Raw genomic sequence first — 23,550 nt, 5'->3', positions numbered from 1 at the left:
TATTCATGGGTTGGCACAGATACTGATTCAGTGGGCACACGGAGTTCACAATGATTCAGAGCCCAGATATGTGCCCTAAGTCACATCTCCAGCGTCCAGGGAGGACTGTAAAGTGCTCGTTATCAGGAAAATGAAACCAAGGGCTCAGCTACTCCTGAAGTCATTAAAACTCCTTCCCTTAATTTTTTTTTTTTTAAATAGTGTATGTGGTAACCGAATCTAGGATCCTGGATACATTCCAGTCTGCTAATTACATCTTTTTTTTCCAACTAAAATGTTCCAGGCAGGTTCATTTGCATGTGAATTACTTGCTGAGCCATGTATTCATGGGTTGGCACAGATACTGATTCAGTGGGCACACGGAGTTCACAATGATTCAGAGCCCAGATATGTGCCCTAAGTCACATCTCCAGCGTCCAGGGAGGACTGTAAAGTGCTCGTTATCAGGAAAATGAAACCAAGGGCTCAGCTACTCCTGAAGTCATTAAAACTCCTTCCCTTAATTTTTTTTTTTTTAAATAGTGTATGTGGTAACCGAATCTAGGATCCTGGATACATTCCAGTCTGCTAATTACATCTTTTTTTTCCAACTAAAATGTTCCAGGCAGGTTCATTTGCATGTGAATTACTTGCTGAGCCATGTTGACTTCCTATTCTAAAAGCCTCACTCTGTCTTGGGAAGCAGCTTACTGCACCTCACCCTAGACCTAGGCTAATGTTGGAGCAGACAAAGTGTAGCTACCCATATATACTTCAAAAATATTTTCCAGTCTCCCCACAAGAGGAAAGAAAAATGTCTAGCAATTGTATGCTAATTTAGACTAAAGCTTTGTTTTAACCATTCTTGGTGATCACAAATGGGGAAAAATGATTTATGAACAGTATAACTATAACATAAGCAAAAAAACATTGTGAATTCAGAGGAAAGTGTGACTTCATTTGTCTTTTTTTGGGTAAATCACCAAAATGTTCATCAGTCAGAGGACATTAAAATGGTAGATGATACTTCAAATCGTGCCCCAGGTAAAAGGAGTGAATTAAGGTTAGTTTTGATTTGCAAACCATTCTCTTCTAGGGCTGATTTTATAAAAATTAAGTTTGCTGAATCATCATCTCAAAACATACAGTTATTCATGATTAGCTAGAATTTGTGTCTGTGTATCCAAAAAGTAAATTTGTATGATATTAAATTTTCTAACAATGCTTTAAATTTAAAATGTCCGATTAACACTTGCATCTAGCAACCAGTCTACTAACTAAACTATAGGTGAAGTCATGCTCAGGAAATGGGGAAAATGCACAGATTAAATTGGTCTGTTAGCTCTGAGTGAATCAATAGTGTTTAGTGCTAATGCACTAAGAAGATTACAAGCACTAATGCAGTAGCAGTCAATAGCGAAAACGAATATCTCTAAAAAATATCTTGACAATAAACTGTGCAATATTTTCCATTTATCTTAAGCTAATTACATTACCTGCTTGTTCTTTTATCTTATTAGTTTAAAACAAGTGCTAGAAGCCTAACCATTTTATTTAGTGCATAAAAGGGCCAAAACCTTGTAATCATTGTTTTCAGCAGGAGACAGAGGAAAGGATTAATTCATGTAACCAAGATTCAACCAGAAATTCAACAGATATTTATTTAGTCTCTAAACCTGATAGTATTACAGTGGAGAATGAGCTAGACTGTACCTGTCTTCAACAAGCAGATAGACTAGTGAAGATAACAGTAAACATTCAGTCACACCAATGAACAAATATATCTTGATAATTTATGAAATATGCTGTGAGAGAAATAAACATCTGTGAATGCAAATGAGAGGGAATATCTAAATTTGGTAGTTGAGTCACAAAAGGCTGTCCTGAGGAGGTGAAAGCTAACTTTTACATGAAGATTAAAACTTTAGAAAAGAAAGCAATATGTCTTTAGTACATGTGCAAATATATAAACTAATAGTCATTACTTGTTTCGCAAGCTTTACATCTTAACTACAAGCTGCTACCTTCAATCAGCTTTCTTAAGTGGTTTGCGGTCATGAGTGCATACTATCTTACACTTAGAATAACATCGCAAGAAGTAGTATGATGCTGGAGAATGTAACTTCTTAAAACATTTCCTGCCTTAAAATAAACAACTGTAAATGTGTTTAAACATTCTTTTGATTTCTAAATGAATTAAGTTACTTTTTATTATGTGGTTCTTCTTCATATGAAGAAAATAATATGTAGATTACTGGAAGCTAAGAATATACTTTAAATCATGCTCACAGTCACTGCCTTTCCTGGCCTGTCACCTTAATCAGCTTCTTTGAAAATCACTATTTCTTACATAAGCCAAGTCGTTTCTTCCTTGTTTCCCTCTTCTTCCTTCTGTGGCCAACACTTGGTACCCTATTTGTCAGAAGAACATGTTCTTCTTGGGGGAGGAAGGGATTGCCCTATTACCAATAAGTTTTATGACCAAGAGAAACATAAGAATCTGAGAACACACGAAATAAGCACTTTTGAAACTATCAAAATTACAAACGTTAATAGAACTCAAGGGAATGTGATGCTGAAGTGATCCCAAGTCACATTGTCTTTCTGCCTCTGTGCACTGTACTCTGCACAATTGCATCCATTTTTAGACCATTTCCTTCTCATGAGAATCATGTGCATGGAGGGCCAAAGGAGAGACAAGTGCTCACAAGGATATCATGAGCACCTATGGAAGTACAAATGAGTGCTCTCCAGTCAGTGCCGTCTTTATATTGTTCTGGTTTACAGGCAATGCCTTCATCTTTACCTACAGAGACATTTTGCCTTTCTCTTTCATTTTAATCCTGTTCATCTATATGTATTTAATCATGCAAATATCTAAATAAGTTTGTGTCTTGTAGGGCAGGCACTTTGTCATGCTTCTTTGTACCTAAGCATATGCTTTGCAAATCATAAACAATAGTGTTGATTTTATTTGATATAAAAACTTGGATTCTCAAAAGAAATCTATGTGTTCACACAATAAACAGAGACCATCTGAATTGCTGAAGTGTGACTGAATCATATGCAGTATCGTTTTAGTCATCTCTACAGACCAGGAAGATTTGAAATGCAGGTGTAAAAAGATGTGTGAGGCATCAAAAGAAATATTCACCTTTCTTTGTGTTCATTTTTTATATTTTTGCTTGGCCAAGAAAGAAGGGGTTTTTTCCAAGGGAATAGGAGGCTTCAGGGCTTATTCCTGTGCCTACAAGTCAGAGAGGTCACCGGCTTGCCCCTTCCTGAAGGCTGTAATTACAGGCAGAGGACTATTTATTTTCCCGTAAGGCGACCAGAATCTTGAGTGTAAAAAACTGTTTACAAGAGTACACTGTGTATAGGGGTTACACACAACCTCAGGAAAAATAATAGGAAAGTGAGACTATTTTTCTTCATGTATTCAATAATATGAGAAGGTCCAAGACTCTGGAAATGTTCTAAAGTACAATAATAGAGATGAATATGAGGTCAAATTAGGTGATCCTGGGGCTTAAGGAACTGAATTAAATGAATAAAGAAGAGGAATTTCTAATAGGGCATAATCTAACTGATGATTTGTTAAATGTAAACTTATTTGTGGCTCCAACATCATGGTACACAAGAATGAATAAATGTATTAGTAAGAGTAATTGAGAAGTATTTCTAATGTGAAAAACACCAATTACATTGGGTTTATCTGGAGCCAGTGTGGAAAAATATGAGCAATGTTTCTTACTCTCAACTAAACTCACTCTCACTTTCAGAACTGTTATAGGAAAGGTACTGATTCAAGTAGAGTTGGGCATGCAAAACACAAGATCAATTCTGTTACTGGCCCGATATTAAGGATATTAGTCTGTGTTTGAAAAATGATTTGTAATATATAAGTAGCAGTTTAACAAAGTAGGTAAAACTTGTAATTAATTTCAAAAGGTCAAAGCAGAGATTATTGACATGTACAAAGAGGACCCGCTTTATATACAAAGAGGCCTGCTTTGAAAAGTAATACTATAGTATGGTAAATTGTGACTAATTCTGAGATTTTCTGTCTAGATTCTTTTTAAAACCAAATGCTTATGAAAAATCATGAAACGTGAGTAGCAGTTACATTTTTTAGGCTGAGTAGGTAGCATAATTGCTCCTATTCCATTTCTTTTTAGTAGATTCTGCACAGAAAAACAAGTTGACCTCGGTATTGAAATTTTGGAGTTCACTATTTGTGGCACAGTTACAAATCACAGAAAAAAATGTACACCAGCACTTCACCACACCTAACAAAAGAAAGTTTTCTTATTTAAAAAAACACTCCAAATTATTGTGAAATCTAGGGTAACCATGGTGTTAACTATATGCTATTTGATGTCTTATAACCCTGGTGATGAGATAACAATCCAATTGAATGCAGATGAACTCATGAAAAAAGAAAGATTATGAAATATTTGGAAAGTAAACACCTAAATTTTCATAAGTAAATATTAATTAAGTATTTATGTGATCTTTAGATATGAAAGCTTCCCCTGTATGCACTTGGCTCTTGGAACCAGCTGTTAAAACTCCCAGCACCTTAGATAATACCCTGTACGCTGGTAGTTCAAGAACTAGTTAAGAAACAGTCACTTTTTCTATTTTCACTGCCAATGTATAAATAAAATCTCTGTTCTAGTGGATGGCTGGCCAATTATTTTAATAACGACATTGGCATGGCTTCATTTTACCTTTCTTGCTATCAGCAAAGCTTTCCTTTTGTACTCTGAAGTGTGGGTAAATCACAAATTAAACTGAACTGTTGTTTGTTTAATGCTGTGTTTCCTGCTAACCTTATTCTTGTCTATCAGTCTGAACCCAGTTCCCCAGTGGCTCAAAAACCCTCAATTGGGATTAAGTAATAGTTTATACAACCTTGCTCAGTCATTAACCCATGTTGACTTTCTCATTCTTGTGTTCCAGCTTCATTTAAGAGTTTCTTAAGCACTCTATCCGGCTGCTGTTTTGGGGACAACTAACAACACCTATTTAATCAAGAAATTTAATATTTCCAAGGAATCATTTACCCTATCTGAGACTTCTTCATTAGCGTACTCTAACTCAGTCTTGTATTCCTTCTTCAAAATAAAGCCTGGTTTCATTCATAGTAAATATAAAGTTTAAAAATCTTTACTTCTTTTCCTCTCTCTACAAAGCAGAAAGAGAAAATTGTATATTATCTTTCCAGACAGGTTTTTTTTTTGTTTAGTGTATTGAAAATGATACCAATAAGATAAAACTAGACCTTAATGGCTCCTCCTCATATCCACCCAATCTATTTGTATCCAAAGTGCTGTTGGAGTAAGTAATCTTTGTTAAGAGCAAACCTATTTGTATATCTGATGATAATCTGAGGGATAATAATATGATATTTAAGGAGTTTCTGTCCTTGGCCCTGACTATTTCTTGGTCCTCCTTCACGCCCAGTGATGTGCTGGTAAATGTTAAACTCAGGGGGTAGGGGCAGCAGAAGCCCCTAATTTGTAGCATTTGCCAATTTCTATGGTGTAAATATCCCACTGAGCCAGTTTCAAGGTACCACTGAAACAGCATTAGTCACAGAACAACAATGAGGAAGAGATGTGCACACTTGGCTCTGTGAACTGTTATGAGATGGTTCAAGCACAGCACTGCCACCCTGTCCTACCCGCAACCTGTCATTCTTGTAGTTCCCAGAATCCATCAGCCTCCCTCACAACCCTGCCTTAACACGTGTAGCTTGGTCTGCTTCAGATTCCTTTTAACACTCATTTTGTCAGGTTAACACTTTTTCCCTATTCTTTAAAACTTCCACGCCAGCATTTCCTTCCCCAGGACATTTTCCCTAGCCTTCACCTCATCCCCTGCCCCCCATATTCAGGATTTGTTGCCTTTCCTGAGCACACTAGTAGCACTCTGCTTATTTCTACCGTGTCTCTTACCACACTCCGTGGTAATGTGTCCAACAGTTCCATCATTAGCCCCCTGAGGGGATGAACTATGGCATTTATCTCCACAGTCCCAGCACCTAAAACAATAGCTTGAACAATATATACATTTATCAGATGAGCAAAGAAGTATGACAGAGTCCTGTATGTAAAATATATTACTATAAATAGAATGCTGATTCATAAAAATAATTATTTAGATAAAACAGTTTTTCGGTCTCTCCCCTAAATCCCTAAACACTAATTTATAGAATTGAGGAGTTTTCAAGAGTTAAATTAGCACTGAAGAAAAACTGGGGAGTTTCACTAACTATTACCTATGCCCCTGCCCTCCCCCTGACACACACCCTGCTCCATTCACCAGTCTGCAATGAAGATTGATCAAAGAACAAAGAAGGAGAAAAATGAAAGGAAAAGGAAAGATCAAGATAGGGAGGGTGAATAGATAGGAATTCCAGAGCTTTGTAATCGAAATTTGGAACTCAGAATTAAAGTCATTAAGAGGAGAAAGAGAGAATACTTTCTCTGCTCTCATAAGGTTTTCTCAAGCCTTTCAACAGCACTCACCCTTTGAGCGGGTGATACTATCTGTAAGAGGGACCTTACGCAATGCTTTAGTGGGAGTGGCTTGAGCAGTGACACCAGTAGAGATAACCCTTGAAGCTTTCATTTGAAATCCACAGATTTTCACTATCGGCCACCAATCTATGATTTCAAGTTGAAAATGGTATATGGGTTAAGGAAAAGAAGTTAAGGGTATAAAGGTCTTTATCAACACCATCCTTCCTGTGGCCACAGTATGGTAATCCCAGTGGCAACCTTCAAAGGCACCAAGTACGTGTTTGGTACAGACAGAAGCTTTCCTGAGCTTGGCCTTGGTGTGGACGCAGTGAGAACTGAGTAAGGGCCTCTGGCAGGGACCTTGTCCACTGGGAAGGGGAGCCCACAGATGGATGTTTCTGATCAACAGGTCCTATCAGAAACAAGGGGAGCAGATAAGTAAAGAATTTCACTCCACGGTGGCAAGAGGGAAAGGAGAGATAAGAGGTCATGACAGTTGGATTAATGGCAGGCTAGAATATTCGTGGGCTTGAACGATATATTGCGGCACAATTGAAGGATTCTTGTTACATCCATCATTCATCTCTCCTGGCCCTCCGTGAAGACATTTACCAACCTGTTTCTATTGAGTGTGACACTGTTAGGCGCATAAACAGACCATGGCTCTTATCACCTCCAGGAAGAACTACTTCTGTTTTATTTGTTAGCGCAGGGTAATTGGTGTTGTGTCTTTTGAAAATCTCTTATACTTCTATGAGTAAGTGCACTGAAATTTGGTTTCTGTCAACTAAGTAGAGGAAAGCAGAAAACCTCTTTGCACTAAGCATTAAAACCTTCCTAGCTTGGCACAATTTTCTTTATGAATCACTCTGTCACTCCTGGCTATGATTGAAGTGCAGTATGAAGGCTGCTAACCGAAAACACATGGACACAGTCTGCTTCAGATCTGATTCACCTTAGGAAATGATGAGAAAGAAGCAAACGTTTTAACACTTAGAATTCCAAAGTCCATATCATTGTAGAATTGATTCTTTTGAATTGTGGTGGTACTTCAAGAAAAAAGGATTTATTTATTTCATTTATATTTAAATGCGTTTGTACACATATGTATATAAACCCATACACACATATACATAAAATATATTCTGCTTCAAGTATTTCTCTCTCTTTTCTCTTTACTAATCCAGCTTCCATTAAGAACTGGCTCAACTTCGACCTCTACCATGAGCCTTCTCCAGCTGTTTAAGCCCACACGGATCTTATTATTTTCCTAGTCTTAGAGGATTTACTGCCAGTACCATGTTTTCAGAATGTAACTATCAGCTGAGTTCTTATACTTTGCATCAGTTAGCTATTGTATGTGTCAATCTTTTGCCTCCCTATGTAGAGGTTGGACCCAAGGTAGAAGCATTTGCCAGGATTGACAAACAATAGCCTGCTTTTATATACTCAACAAGTGAAAACTTATTTTGTTTGCACTTTTTTCCCTTTTTATACAGTTAAACACTCACATACGCACACACACACACGCTCACGCGTGCACACACACACACACAGACACATATAGGCCACAGGGACCCTATGGCCCTCAAAGACTAGCATATTTTCTATCTAGCCCTTTCTCAAAAAACATGTGCCAACCCCTGCATTAGAGAATAATGTAAAATAATAGTGGGCAGATAGCAGATCCACAAATTTTGGAGAGTCATGGATGACCTTACTTATGAACTTAAGTAATTCTCTTCAGTAGGTATGAGTGTTTCCATTTTACAGATGACGAAATTGAGGCTCATTGATCTAAACAACTGGATTTTGTCTTCATAGGCATTATGAGGACTCACTAGACCAACAATAGTGATAATAATAACTGTTTAGTTGCACAAGGCAGGGATTTGTGTCTTTTTTATTTGCTGCCATATCCTTCAGCACCTAGAACAGCTTGTCACATGATATGTTATTGTATTCATTTTCCAGAGCTCCCATAACAAATTACCACAAACTGGGTGGCTGAAAAAAACAGAAATTTATTGTCACATGGTTCCGGAGGCCAGATGTCGGAAATCAAGGCACCAGCCAGGGCCATGCTCCCTCTGGAGGCTCTAGGGAGGACTCCTTCCTTGCCTCTTGCAATTCTGGTGTCCCAGGCATCTTAGGTTGTGGCAGCTTTACTCCAATCTCTGCCTCCGTCTTTACGTGGCAGTCCACCATGTCTCTCTGTGTCCCCTCTTCTTATAAGGACAACAGTCATTGAACTCAGGGCACACGCTAAATCCAGGATGATTTCATCTCAAGATCCTTAACTAATTACATATCAAACAGCCTATTTCCAAATAAGGTCACAATCTGACTTTCCAGGTGGACATGAATTTTGGGAAGACATTAGTCAGTCTACTGTAGGTCTTCTACATGAAGTGACCATTGAATATGTTTCTGGCACTGGATTCATTTCACTTAAGCCTCAAAACAAATCTGTTATATAGATATGTGTTTTCCCACTTTACAAGTGAAGAACTGAGGTTTAGAGATCTAGGAATCCTAAAGCTGCACAGCCAGGAAGGGCAGGGCCACTCCTGACCCAAGTTCTCCGCTAGGTTAGCATGGTTGTCACAGGACATGCTGAGAAGGTATTTAGGGAGCATTACGCCAAAAAGTTGTAGAAGTGGGCTTAAGGAAGAAGATTCTAAAATCAAAGGAATCAGACTGTAGGAGGCCATGTAGGCGATTTCCTTTAATTCAATAGAAGAGTGTATAAGAATCAGCCAGGCATGTTGGCTCATGCCTGTATTCCCAACACTTTGGGAGGTCGAGGTTGAAGGATTGCTAGAGCCCATGAGTTCAAGACCAGCCTGGGCAACATGGCAAAATCCCATCTCTACAAAGAAATACAAAAATTAGCCAGGTATGGTGGTACATGCCTGTATCCCCAGCTACTCTGGAGGCTGAGGAGGGAGGATCTCTTGAGCCCAGGAGGGAAGAGGTTGCAGCGAGCCAAGATTGTGACACTGCACAGCAGCCTGCGGACAGCGCCACAGCCTTTCAAGCAAGCAAGAAAGAAAGAAGGAGAGAGAGAGAAAGAGAAGGAAAGGAGGAAGGAAGGAAGGAAGGAAGGAAGGAAGGAAGGAAGGAAGGGAAGGAAGGAAGGAAGGAAGGAAGGAAGGAAGGAAGGAAGGAGGAGGAGGGAGTGCCGTGTGAGGAGGAGGGAGGGAGGGAGGGAAAGGAGGGAGGAAGAGAAAGAAAGAAAGAAAGAAAGAAAGAAAGAAAGAAAAAGAAAGAAAAGAAAGAAAGAAAGAAAGAAAGAAAGAAAGAAAAGAAGAAAGGAAGGAAGGAAGGAAGGAAGGAAGGAAGGAAGAGAGAAATAGGAAGCTGGAAGAGGAAATCAGTTTGGAGAGAAAAGTGATGACTTTGAACATCATCGATGGCATATTCAAACATAGCTTGAAGGCAGTTGTGGAGACAGGGCTGGTCCTCGGAAGAGAAAGCCACGGGGTGTGTAGAGTTAGGTCATCACCACGAGGCTGTGAGGGCAGAGCCACAGTAGCTTCCATCACCTTGTGAATCACCAATGCTCAGCCTGTGGCTGGCTGGACAGATGCCTGCTTATGCTGTGCTCACGGCTGTCTGGCTGCACACACAACCGCAGAGCATGCCCTCTCTGGCTAGGACAGAAAGAAATTGAAGCCTCTTTAACTCTGCCCCCCAGCTTTGCTCCCTTGCTAGGACTTCCAGGCCATGGCTATTGAAGCCATAAGGCAGGATTACTTACTCAAGGGCAGTTAGTGGAAACAGAAGTATTGCGGAAGCCTCTTTCTTTTCAACTGTGCTTGAGCACATCAGATGGAGTCCTCTTCATAGCACAAAACAACTTGCTCAGATTCTTAGGATTTTACCATGGCACCCTAACAGTCTGGCCATGCATTAAGGACCCCAAAGAGAAGGACTTGCTCTGCCAGAGAGCTGACTGTTCTGTATTTTACAGAGAATTCTGGATTCAGTGTCAACATCTTAGACATCTGAGTACAGACTGTAAAGAGTTAAAATATGTCTATAAGAAACAGAGCCAGACCCTGAAATTAAAAGCTCTGTGCCTCCCTGCGTGCAGTCAGTTCCACGCTGTCCTCTCTCCCAGTTCTACTTAATAAAAAAAACACATGAGTGAAATTTAGGGAAATAAGAATTCCTGAAATTAAAGCAATTAAGTTTTCAGTCAACCGTATGAAAAGCTCTAGACAAAGAGGGACTTTCTATTTCGAAATATGTATTTCCCAGAAAACCATTACTATATCTAGCTAGAATTTGTACAAAGAATGATTATGAATAAAGTATATATTCAAATGCTTCTGTTAATTTAGTCATGGTCAAAGAGGAGAGAAAGGTGATATAAAGGAACTGGCAAAGATTTTATAAGATAGTACATTTTTTGAAATTTTGTCTGCAAGACTGATTTAAATTATCTATAGATGAGCTAAATCTGTCCTATAGATCAATTAAATGAATCACTATTTTAAATATATCACATTCTTAATTACACTGAATTAAATATAATTGCATATTCACTGCATACATCATAATGTTAATTAGGGGAAACATTTTGAATCAAATATATTGAGATATATAGCACTTCAATTTTCTTCTTATAAAAAAAGCTGTATGACTGAGTCAGGTAAAAAAAAAATCCGGCAAATATTCATAGAAAGGTAAAGAAAGACTAGATTAATTGACATGTCACATCAAGGCTTATAAATTGTAGAGGAATTCCTATTCTTTAACTATATATAGTTAAAGTATATAAGACTTTGGGTTAAGGAAGCAAGTTTGCAACAAGTTTAAAAAAACATAAAACAGGAGGCCAGGCGTGGTGGCTCACGCCTATAATCGCAGCACTTTGGGAGGCCGGGACAGGTGGATCACAAGGTCGGGAGTTCAAGACCAACCTGGCCAAGATGGTGAAACCCTGTCTCTACTAAAAATACAAAAAAGTTATCTGGGTGTGGTGGTGGGCACCTGTAATCTCAGCTACTCAGGAGGCTGAGGCAGAGAATTGCTTGAACCCGGGAGGCAGAGGTTGCAGTGAGCTGAGATCGTGCCACTGCACTCCAGCCTGGGCAACAGAGCAAGACTCCATCTCAAAATAAGTAAATAAATAAAAATTTTTTTAAAAATAAATAAAAATAAAACACGTTGTTTACTGTTGTTTCTCAGAGACGTATAATTATTTTAGAAGTGAATAAGCCTTAAAATGCTCAATGCTTTTTAAAAATTTCCTATAAAATCCAGAATGTATCTAAATTTTTGGGCAACCTGTAGTGATTGGAGGACCGTGATTGTTTACTCATTTGGTCACCTAAACATCCCAAGCAATGATGTGTTCTGACAGCAGACTGATAACAGGTTTTTTTCACTCCTTGGAGTCAAAAAAAAAAAATCAGCAAGCGAAGCTTTTGGAAGCCACCCCATAGAGCTGGAAGAGCTCAACCCCTCCCTTTACAGGCAGAAAATGTGCTAGATTGGAGGTGAAGACCCTGGAGCCAGATAGCCTAGGCTTAGTCCTAGCCCTGCATTGAAGGGAATGTGAACACTCAGTGCCTCTGTTTCCTTCTAGGCTTCTTGTTCTGAGATTCCATGAATTAATATTTGTAAAATGCTTAGAACTGTGTCTAACACACTGTAAACACTAGGAACAAATGCTACGGTCATGCTACTCATCAATGCCTCTGTGGGTTAGAACCAGCCCTGGCCCATGGACATGCTCATTCTTCTTTTAGACCAGGCTCTTTGGCATCCCGACTCAGAAATACCATAGGAGCCTATACATAGGAAGTATGATGTAGTGTAAGGAATATAGGATTCAAAATCAACAGCTAGGATTCAAACTCTGATATTTATTGACTCAACTCTCTGAATCTTAGTTTCTTCATCTGTAAAATTATGATGATCATAACAAACCCAAGTCACAGACTTGTTCAGAGGAGCAAATGAGATAATGTACTTTGAAAACCATAATCTACTCTGCAAATGTTATGTAACATTATAATTGTGAGCTCAGCAAAGCCATGAGAATGTTTCAAAACTGCTTAGGACATCAAGAAGTTGGGGTGGGGAAAATTCTTAATAGGGTCTCTCCACATCCTCATTTTCCATTTATTCATTGTTTTAAAATTGATTTTTCTTATGATATAATTTTTATATATATGTACAGTCATGCATTGCTTACATTCTGAGAAATGCGTGAATAGGCAATTTTGTCATTGTGTGAACATCATAGAGTGTGCTTATACAACGAACATCATAGAGTGTGCTTATACAACCCTAGGTGATATAGCCTACTACACACCTAGACTGTATGGTGTGGCCTTTTGCTCCTAGGTCACAAACCTGTGCAGCATGTTACTCTGCTGAATACTGGAGGCAATTGTAACACAATGCTAAGTATTTGTGTATCTAAATATATCTAAAGATATACATATGTCTTTATAAATATACAAATATATCTTTAAATATACTAGTATATATTTATAGATATAAATGTATAAATATATCTATAGATGTACTAGTATACATATTTATAGACTAGAAAAGGCACATTACAAATATGATATTATTAGCAGGGTATGGTAGCTCATGCCTGTAATCCCAGCACTTTGGGAGGCTAAGGTGGGAGAATTACTTGAGCCCTGGAGTTTGAGGTCACAGTGAACTATGATCACATCACTGCGCTCCAGCGTGGGCGACAGAGGGAGACCCTGTCTCTCAAAAAAAACTTAAACAAAAAAATAGAGTCTTACGGGACCACCATAATATATTCAGTCTATCATTGATTGAAATGTCATTATGCAACACATAACTACATATATGCATATATATGCACACACACTATATATACATACACAAGCATATACATATGTGTTGTCTGTGAATATAATATAATACAAATACTCATATCTCTACCACCAGGCTCAAAAAGGAAATATTACCTGTGAAGTCCCCTGAATATGCCATCCTAGCAATATTCCTCCCCCTCCTGGAAAAGTGGGTAAATAACAATTGTAAGTCGTGTGTTTGTCTTTCCTTTGCCTGTAGTTGCGCTACACATGTGTGTGCCCAGAGAATATTCTTTATTGGATGCATGGGGTTTCCTTCTTGTCTCAGAGATCTCAAGCTTTATAGTATCTTCCTGCAGCTTTATAGTGTCCACCTTATTCTTTGTCACTATTTCCCTTTCCCAGCCAATAAAGCACATGTACCTCTCGCATTCAAATGAACTCGTAAAGAGAGATTTTAGAAAAGAGCTGGTTACCTCAGGTTCACCTGAGCAAGGAATGGGTGTCGGTGACTGTGGAAAGTGGAGCACAGCTGCCAAAGCAGTGCAAGGACCCAGTAAATGGGAGGGTCTTGACTCGGTATAGCACTCTGACATTCATTGGAAGTCCTAGATGGTCGCCTTGCCTTACACCTTAATGGAGAAAAGGCTAAAAAGATACATCAAGGCAGATTTGAAAGCTATACTAAGGAGCTTGGACTTTTCCTGCAGGCTTTTGGGAAGCAACTGAAGCTTTGAAGAAGGGAATGACAGCCTGAGACTGCTTCGAGGCAGAAGAGATAGGAGACCAGAAGGCCAGTGAGGAAGCACCTAGGCTGGGCCAAGAGTGCAGGTGTGGCTGGAAGGGCTGCCCAGAAGCAGCACTGTGGACGGAGCTGAGCAGGACTTAGTGACTGGTTAGATCCAGAAAATGCCAGAGAAAGAGGAGGTGGTGATGACTGAAATATCAGAGTTACCTAAATGCAAGCACGGTATGTTCATAACCAAAATAGGTAACAAGGAGAGCTAGGTTTGAGAGCCAAGCTGATTAGTACAGAATGCTAGTGGTTATCTCTGCTGTTATCCAGAAAATAAAGATTAATTTCAGCCTGAAAATCAGGGACTTAAATGAGATGATCTCGAAAGCCCTTTCCATTTTTGTAATTGTGCAATCCTCAGCACATTCCCCAGAATAGTAGGCAGAAGCAAAAGAAATTCAGGAGTTTGAACATCAGAGAGAGCTGTTTTCTGATGCCTGCTCCAATGGGAACTAGGCACTGTGACTGAGCCCTCGGCTCTCTGAGTCTCCTCCTCCTTGAAACTAAGTGTGATAAAGCCTCACAGGGCTGCTGTGGGTCTTATTGTACATTAAAATGCCCACCTCAGTGCCTGGCACATTCTGGGTGCAGGAAAAAGTTTGATTTCCTCCCTCCCTTCCTTCCTTCCTTCCTTTTTCCTCCCTTTGTTACCATGGGAGAGAGTCAGGCTGGTTCCCTCCTGGTGCTGGTGTGAAACCTGCTTTTTAGACTCTTCTGCAGTTCTCCGAAGCAGCTATTGTCCCAAAGAACTGCTTTCTGCCAGCGATGCTCCGTTTTACCCTAAGACATGAGAACGCCTGGCTTTGAGGGAAGCACAGGTAGCAAGGAGACCCCTGGCAGCAAATGTGTAGTTGTTCTTCCAGCTAGGCCCCAGTCCCACCCTAAATGCCACATCCAGGCACTGTGTGTACAGTGCTGAGAGGAAGCAACCCCATCTTTTCCACACAAATGAGCAGCAAACATATTTGCTGATTATCTTTGAGGGACATAGTGAATCAGACTGAGATTTACTCATATTTGCACAAGGCTTTACATCTGAGATACCGAAAGCTTAATCCAAGCCTTCCCTGTTAGCTGAAGTCCTACTGTTAGAGCTCAAAGGCGGAGTGCAGCTCTATAAGCCTGTCCCTGATGCCTTGATACCAATCATTGAGTTTATCAGGATTCTCCACAGGAAGAGACAAGGAGCACCTCTCCTGCAGGGAATGCTGGAGTGTTACTTTTTCCTAGAAGCTAGTGCCTCAACACCTCTTCTGCAGATCTCAGCTATGGAGAAAATGAAAAAGAAAAAGGTTGGAGTCCCCTGGCTTATGAAATTTGAATGCCTCTTGAACCTATCGTGTTTATTTTTTAGCGCTAAATAAGACAAGATCAAGAAGTTCTGCAGATCCTATTCCAACATTGTGCAATGTCTCTATATTTACAAATTTTATTTGGTGGGTAGGGCAATAGAGACATAATTTAATCCTATTAGTTGTTGAGGAGATACTATTTAGAGAGCTCACTAATTCCTGTCCCGAAGGAGAAGACTTGAAGTGTGCAATATAAATATTGCATTAACCCTAATACAGAGTTCTACATTTGTGTCTTACATGTGTGCAAACAGGTGCACAGAGGCTAAAGTTCTGGTTGTATGGCTCTCCCTCCATTTACAAAAGATCAGTGAGTTCCTGCAAGCTTGCAGATTCTCTGAGGAGACCCTTAGTGGTCATCTCCTCTTCATTCTTCTGCTGGCCCCATTCAGCAAGACCAACCACAAAGCAAACTGAATAGGCAAATGGGCTTTGTCTCTGGTGACTTTGCAGATGCACTAATTTTTCAGCAGCTGTCATTAAATGCCTACTGTGTGCTAGGCATAATACAGGGCCTTCGGACTAAAAGATGATAAGACAATTCCTGTGCTCTTGTTGATAGAAGGTGGCTAGTTTATGGTCAAAGACTCTCATTCACACCCACCAAATTGTTTTTATATCCCAGTGGATCCATTATATCTCTGGCAGTGCCACACACCAGATCAAGTTTGAGGCTTTGAAGTTCCCAGGATGTCACCTAGACTTAGAGATGAAGAAACACTAACAAAAGAAGACACAAGACAACCACAAAAATCTGACCTTGAAGAACTACCACCTCTATAATGGAATAGTTCAAATGGCCTTAGATTTAAAATTGGTCTTTGCTCCTTTAAGGAGATTCCCTGAGCTCCGGCTATCTCTGCAAAATGGATGACTGATCACCAATAGAAACTTAATTATCAATTAATCGGTTGCTATCAAATTGCTGGTACATCTCAGTTATCTGCTACTCCTCAGAGTAATCCATAGTACTTTAGTGAAGAAATGCTTCCAATTAAACAGGGAAATAGCACTTACTAATATATCAAAGCAAATGTCTAGGCCTAAAACATTTTTATTAATTACAAGAGTCAGTGGGTTTAGCATCTCTAAGATTCTATTTGCTAATTTATTGCCACTGAAAGTGAAGAAACAGTTGTTGATATATAAAATAGAGCATTTTAGGTGGTTTTTAATCATAAAAAGTCAGTAGATGTAAAAACTCTGCATTGCATGTGGCAGACATTTGACCTTAAGGAATAAGGTCACTATACAGAAACTTTTGTTTGTTTGTTCTTAAACAGTAAAATGATTTGAAATATACTTTGATCATTTTGTGATTATTATTATATAGAACAATAATAGAGAATTTCTTACTTCCTAATGATTTTCCTGGACGTATAGTTACATACAAAGATGTAATGAAATTTACTCTCCTTTTCTTCCAAGGTATACATCATTTTCCTTAATACCTTCTCCTGTTCCCATCATCTACCCCAGATTTGCCAATTCCCAGCTATCTCCTCAGGACAGTCAAGAGCCAAATACTCCCATTTGTCCCTTATAAACTCTTTTAACTTCCCTAATTTCTGAGAAAAAAAAAAAAAAAAGCTTTAATAATATAGTTTTATATCTCTATACTCATCCCCCATCGACTTATAATTAATTAACTTGTTCATTCATTCAGTTAGTATTTACTAAACATCTACTATGCATGATATTTAATCAACTACTAGCAATACCATGGTGAACGAGTAGGGTCCCTGCTCGCAGAGAGCTGCTTGGGAGAGGTTTCACATTATCTTGTAAATCACACAAGCAAATGTTAAGTTGCAGCTTGTAACTATGTTACAGCTATGCTATGGTGCCCAGGTAGACGGTATTATGAGACGCTATACTAGAAGCATTTGACCTAGATAGTGGGGTCAGGGCAGGCCTCCTGAAGAAATGGTGATAAGCTAAGATCTGAAGGAGATGCAGGAGTTAATAAGGTGAATGGAAGTGGAAGGAGCATTTCAAGCAGGGAAATAGCATCTGCAGAGGCCCTTAATGGAAGAACACGTGACATATTTGGAGAGCTGAAAGAAGGCCTGCTCACTGGAGCACTAAGAACACAGATCTGGAGAAGTTGGGCAGGGGCCAGATGATGGGAAGGGAGCCATACAGGCCATGTTAAAAATGTTGTTCTTTGTCCTAAGAGCAATGGGGAAGCATGAATGTTTTAAATAGAGAGGGAGATGGTCAGATTTGTGTTTGAAAAAGAAAATCCTGCTGCAGTGTGAAGAACAGATCATCCTGGCAAGGGTAACAGTGGATGTGGTTTGTCTAGTTAGGAAGCCACTGTAGTAGTCCAGGAAGGAGTGGAGTGGCTAGGATGAAAATTGGGAGGAGGGGCACAATGGAGGTGACTGGATGGGTCTAGCAGGCATTTAAAAATGAAATTGTTGGGAATTGGTGATGGACTATATATGGGGACAGAGGGAGAGGGAGGAATTGGGGATGACACTTAGATTTCTGACTTGTGCACCTGGAGGAATGGTAGAGCCATTCACTGAGGTGTGTAGTATCCTAAGATCAGGCAAGGGGAAGATTGTGGTTTCTATAATGGGCGATGGGCGTGTTGTTGAATCTGAGGTCTCCGAGACATGTGAATGGAGATACTGAAGTGATGTTATCTACAAGTGCTGGGCTCTTTGTTTGTTTTGTTTTTATTGCATGGGAGGTCTTCCAGAAAATCTGCTAGACAAATTATAAAAGAAATATAACACTCATGCTGGGAACTGTTGTGAGAGATTTATGTAAACTAGCTTGTTTAATAGTTACACAAGCTCTGTAAGGTAAGTACTATTTTTTTAGTTCTCTCTGCTTTATATTCCAGTTGAAATTCATCTCATCAGACTTGCCTGCTAGAAGCATTACCTTTGCGTCAAGGGCTCAGACATTTAAAAGTTTTGTTTCTCTTATAATAGCAGTAGCTAAGTTCCATCTTTAGGCATGCACGTCTTGAATCATGGTGCGAATTGTGATAGTAAGGTTTTAGAGTCTATAAATAATGTCTTGTGAAATTGGAGCCATTGGGTCACTAGAAATATTTATGCCTATCTGTGGCTGTTGGTCTATTTGCATGATTATCCTTGCCATTCTCCTCCAAGCTCTGAAAAGACACTCTGAAAGGTTTCTTTCCAGCTTGTTCACGTCCGGACTCACATTAACTCTATGACCATATTTTATTCCAGACACTTCTGAGAAATTCATCAGGCTGTGAAGCGCGCCGTGATGAATATCGAGCAGAGTTTACCACAGCTTTGCAACGTGTTGACTTATTCATGGGTCAATTCAGCGAAGTCCTCTTAACATCTATATCCACCTTCGTGAAAGGAGACCTCACCATCGCTAATCTTGGGACATCAGAGGGTCGCTTCATGCAGGTAAGTGCTTTCTGAGAGTAGCTGTGCCTGTTCTGTCTGGTATTATGCAAATAATTTGCTTTTGTTTTTGTAGTAAGGTATTTGCAAATACTGTAAAGTCCAAATCATAGTAGAAACTGGAACACAGACTGAAAGCCAAACAGTGAAGCCTGGTCCACTTTCTGTTAAATGTGTTATCTCTTTTTGTTAGGTTGAAGCTTTCAGTTTGAATCTAGTTGCTTTAATTTTCTCATCCGGAATGCTGTGGGGTTTTTTTTTTTTCCCCCATTCATAATTTCTGTCACATGATTGGAAAATAAAATGAAACAATTAAAGCACTTCTGGGCAATTTTTTTTTTTATTTCAAGGGAAGCTACAGATCAAAGGAGAGCTATTGTGTGAACCACGCATCTCCATGAGAAGAAACATTCACATCATTGAGAAATATTGGCAGGAGTTAGGAAGGGACAACATTATCATCAAAATTCCATTGTAACTCAAGATCTCCTGATTCTGTAAAATGATAGGGTTGGACGCAAATAAGTTCAACTACAAAAAAAATCCAGATTTTATTAAGAAATGGTTTTAATGGATAGCAACAGTATTTCCATACAACAAAAGTTTCCATTTCAACTTACTGTGTTTCCTAGATACAAGAACCATAGCACTTTGCAGAAACTAAAATACTCTCTTGTTGGATTAGTTTTTACTGTTTTGCAGTTATTGGTGCTTTCAACATGAGTTGTTAGTAGATTCTTGATGAGGGAAGAATGACAATAGCATCTATGGAAATCTTGAACTTCTATGAATACTAGAAATATCTTTTAAAGGGAGATGCTCATTTCATAATTGTCTGATGTAATTAATACCCCCATCAGACAATAACCTCCAGTAAATCAACAGAGAATGATAAGCTTTTCCTATAACTTGCCTATCTATACATCCTATGTGTGTATTCTTCTACAAAACATTTTTTTAATTACCACTCTCTTTATAGCAGCCTGGATATTGATCATTGTCATATTTTAACACGTGTAAGCTATGTTTTTGTTGTACTAATGGCATGGTGGAATTTTTTCAAGGTCAAAAACCACATAAATAGAACCTTCCTAGCCCAAAACTAATCAGACAGGTCCTGTTATCTAATTATTCAAATAGTAATCTCCCTTCTGTTGCTTCACAGTGAACTACACCTTTTCTCCCCCTCTTTCTTCTGTCCATTCCACTGTGCTTATTTACCCAACTCATCTATCTTGACCATTTAATTCTATCCTTAACTTCTCAAACCTGAGGGAGGGATGCCCCGCCCCTCCCACAGAGACATGGGCTCTCATGTATTTGAAATATGGTCACATCTATTATGTGTAAAATGTGTAGTATTGTTCTGTGTTTATACATGTTTTTAATTTACATCAATGGCATTCTATAAAATTGCAAAACTGCAAAGACAGACTGGAGAAGCTGGCATCTATTGATTTCCTAATGTGTTCGTTATGTTGATTTGCCCCCTTTTATCTTTATTCCTGCTTTTTTTTTTTTTTTTTTCAAAATCGTCCATTACCTCGCCAATCCGGTTTTGTATGAATAAGCTTTTTATGATTACTTTAGCTCTGATGTTTTTTTAACATCAAAAGTTCCCTGGCCTATTTCCACATTCTGAAGTTGTGATAAAATTCCTTATTTAAATATGTTGCTTTATTAACTGAGTGAATTCTGCTGCGTGACAGAGTCCATCGCCCAAAGGATGTGTCACGCGTCAGTCTCATTATAGAAACGCTGTAGCAAATGTTTTATTCTTGTCTGCCAGCCTTTGTATAAAATAAACTATATTTTGCCCATTAACTATGCACCCAAAATGAAAGGTAAAAATAAATGCTTATTTTATAAAAAGTACTGGTATCACTGATTTTTTAAAAGTGGCTTTTAATTTATCAAATAAGTATCAAGAACTACCTAACTTTGCTTTACTAGACAAATGAATGAAGCAAAGGAAACAGTGACACAGAACCTACCTTTAAGAAATTAAATTTTAGTAGGAGAGATAAGCATATTTACCTGATAATAATAGTACATATGAACAAAGGGCTATTCGAAACCACAGAGGATCTGTTTCTCTGACACTTGCCTAACAGAATTTCATTCCATTATATTTTATAAAGAAACCTAAAGCATTTGAAGGATCAAACAATCAACATCACTGAAGTCCAGATATTTACAGTAAATAATAGTGGGGGAGGAGTCAGGAGTGGAGCACGGATATGGCGACCTCCCACTTTAATGTGTCAGAGCAGTGACTTCCTACAAAGTTCTGTAAATGTTTTGACTGCGCGACAGTGCTAAATCTATGGCTAGGTCTAAGTTTCCACAGCTCGTGTTTTAGTAAATACGATGAAGTTTCTGTTACAAAATAGAATGGACATTTTTTTTTCCCCAAAGACAGCTGCCCTGCACAAAAAGGAACAGAAAAATGATTTTACTTCCTTCCTACCCTGAAGCCTAATGGCAAAGTTGCTTTGCAAATTTTTTTCTCCCAAGAGTTTGCAGCTGTTTCTGTCTTTCCTATTGTGCTTATGTTCAGCTCTGGCTGGGAACACAAGCTACAGCCCCAGCTGTTGGGTGCAAAGTGAATCAGGTATTTCACAGTGGTTATTTGATTAGAAAGAATTATATTGTTTAGCTAACAATATTTTGTGTATGGCAAAGAAGACATTTTTGACATGTTCCTAACGTTTAATGATATGTAACTTATCTTGTATAGGTGCAGCTATATCTGAAAATACTGATGCGTCCATATATTTAAGTCTCAATATCTGTAGAGCCATGTCAATGTAGATGAAGATTTAAAAACAATTTTTATTTGCATGATCACTCTCTTGGGATGCTTTGAAGTAAAATAGTAGGGTAAGCAATGTTTGAGATAGTGTAAGTGAACAATGAGAACGTGCCTTCTTACAAACTGGGGAAGGAGATGTAGAACAGAGCCAGACTTGGGAACATTAACACAGTGTACGCAGCTACGTGGGAGAGAGAAGAGGGATTCTCATGAAGATCACAGGACTAATCACAGGGATTGTCCACGTCTCCCTTCTGAGTGCCTCGTCTAATCTACGTCCAAAACAATGCTTCCTTGATTTTTTTTTTAACATCACTTGTATAAGGCCTTTAATCTCTAAATGCAAAGCATTGCTATTAAAATATTTGTGCATGACTGTCAGGCCAGGGAGAGTGAGTGGATCAGGGATGCAAGGGGGAGGTGGGGGGCCCTTTCAAGACTTGTTTCAAGTTCAGCTCCACAAATATTCACTGGGCAACTACTGTGTGCACTACACTGCTTGCTCCCAGTGGCCACCGCCTGGGCACTCTCACCGCTGCTACTGAGCTCCGTGGTTCCATCCTAGCTCTTCCCACATGCCCCTTTCCCCTCTCCCAGTTACTAAATGCTGTTACTGCCCACTCATCACTCCTGTTCTCTTCTGCCTCTTAACTGGACCAGTTGGATCTTAAGTAAGAAATCCAAGGAGATAGAGATCACCTAAAAAGATGTCCCATGTTCAAGATCATTACTTATGACCACTATTTAAAGGACTGTGTTAGTAATCAGTGAACCTAAAAATAATTACTCACTTCCAATAAGAAGAATTCATTTATCTATTGACCTCCTGTCTGTTCAGATTCCTTCAGTTCCCATGCCCCCATCATGGCATGTCAGTGCTTTCTTTGAGAAGCCTGTAGTATGCATCACGTTTGGAATTACTGCCATTTTAGAGTATGTAGACGCAGATCCCAAATTCGTCAATGTTGTGAACATCTGGCAGAGACACAACTGAAGGAAGCTTCAACTTGAACAATGATTCTCTTTAGGGATTTCCAACTTACCCATCTCTTTTATAAAATGATCAGATAAAAATATTATCTGCCTCTGCCTTTTTTTATGTGTACATCATTAACTTAGTTTTAACCCTAAAGAATGTTAGCTTTGGCTTTATTATTATTATTATTATTTTTCACAGAGTCTCGCTCTGTTGCCCAGGCTGGAGTACAGTGGTGCAATCTTGGCTCACTGCAACCTCCACCTCCAGGATTCAAGCAATTCTTGTGCCTTGGCCTCCTGAGTAGCTAGGATTACAGGCATGCACCACCATGCCCAGCTAATTTTTGTACTTTCAGTAGAGACGGATTTTTCACCATGTTGGCCAGGGTGGTCTAGAAATCCTGGCCTCAAGTGATCTGCCCACCTTGGCCTCTCAAAGTGCTGGGATTAAAGCTATGAGTCACTGTGCCCAGAAGATTTGGTATATTTCTTTAGAGGAAAATACACTCAAGAGTTCTGAAACTTCTTTTGTGTAAGAAAGAACTTTTTAGAAATAATAATTTCAGTTATGTCCATAACTAAAAATCAAGTCCAGTTTATGTTTAGTCTCCCAAAATGAATTGACACATGCCTTGAAAGACATACCTTGTACATTGTTACATGCATAGAAATTTAAAATATCGTAAATATTTGAAATCAGAGGACAAGGCTAAGCTTCTGTTTTGGCTTTTGGTAGCAAGGAGTAACTGAGATTTCTTGCATTGGTGCTTTTGGAAAGAGCAGAGAGACATTTTAAGACATGAAATATATATGATGTATCAGTAGTTTCTTGAACTTTTATTACCTTTTAATTTCAGAAACAGGTATACCTTGTGTAT

The 23,550-nt window shown here is 39.0% G+C and overlaps 1 protein-coding gene and 1 pseudogene across 2 annotated transcripts in view; one reads left to right on the top strand and one right to left on the bottom strand.

The window, feature by feature from the left end:
• The window catches only part of MET (MET proto-oncogene, receptor tyrosine kinase), a 116,715-nt gene that overhangs the window by 34,808 nt on the left and 58,357 nt on the right, over positions 1-23,550 (top strand). For both annotated transcript variants that reach the window (NM_001168714.1, XM_021935083.2), the window contains 1 exon segment: positions 18,691-18,882. In NM_001168714.1, coding sequence (NP_001162185.1) covers positions 18,691-18,882 — 192 coding nt within the window.
• Positions 18,174-18,224, bottom strand: LOC116274758 (annotated as a pseudogene).

The sequence above is a fragment of the Papio anubis genome, chromosome 4 (assembly GCF_008728515.1).
Source record: "Papio anubis isolate 15944 chromosome 4, Panubis1.0, whole genome shotgun sequence".
Taxonomy (NCBI): Eukaryota; Metazoa; Chordata; class Mammalia; order Primates; family Cercopithecidae; genus Papio; species Papio anubis.
This window is presented reverse-complemented; position numbering and strand designations above follow the sequence as displayed.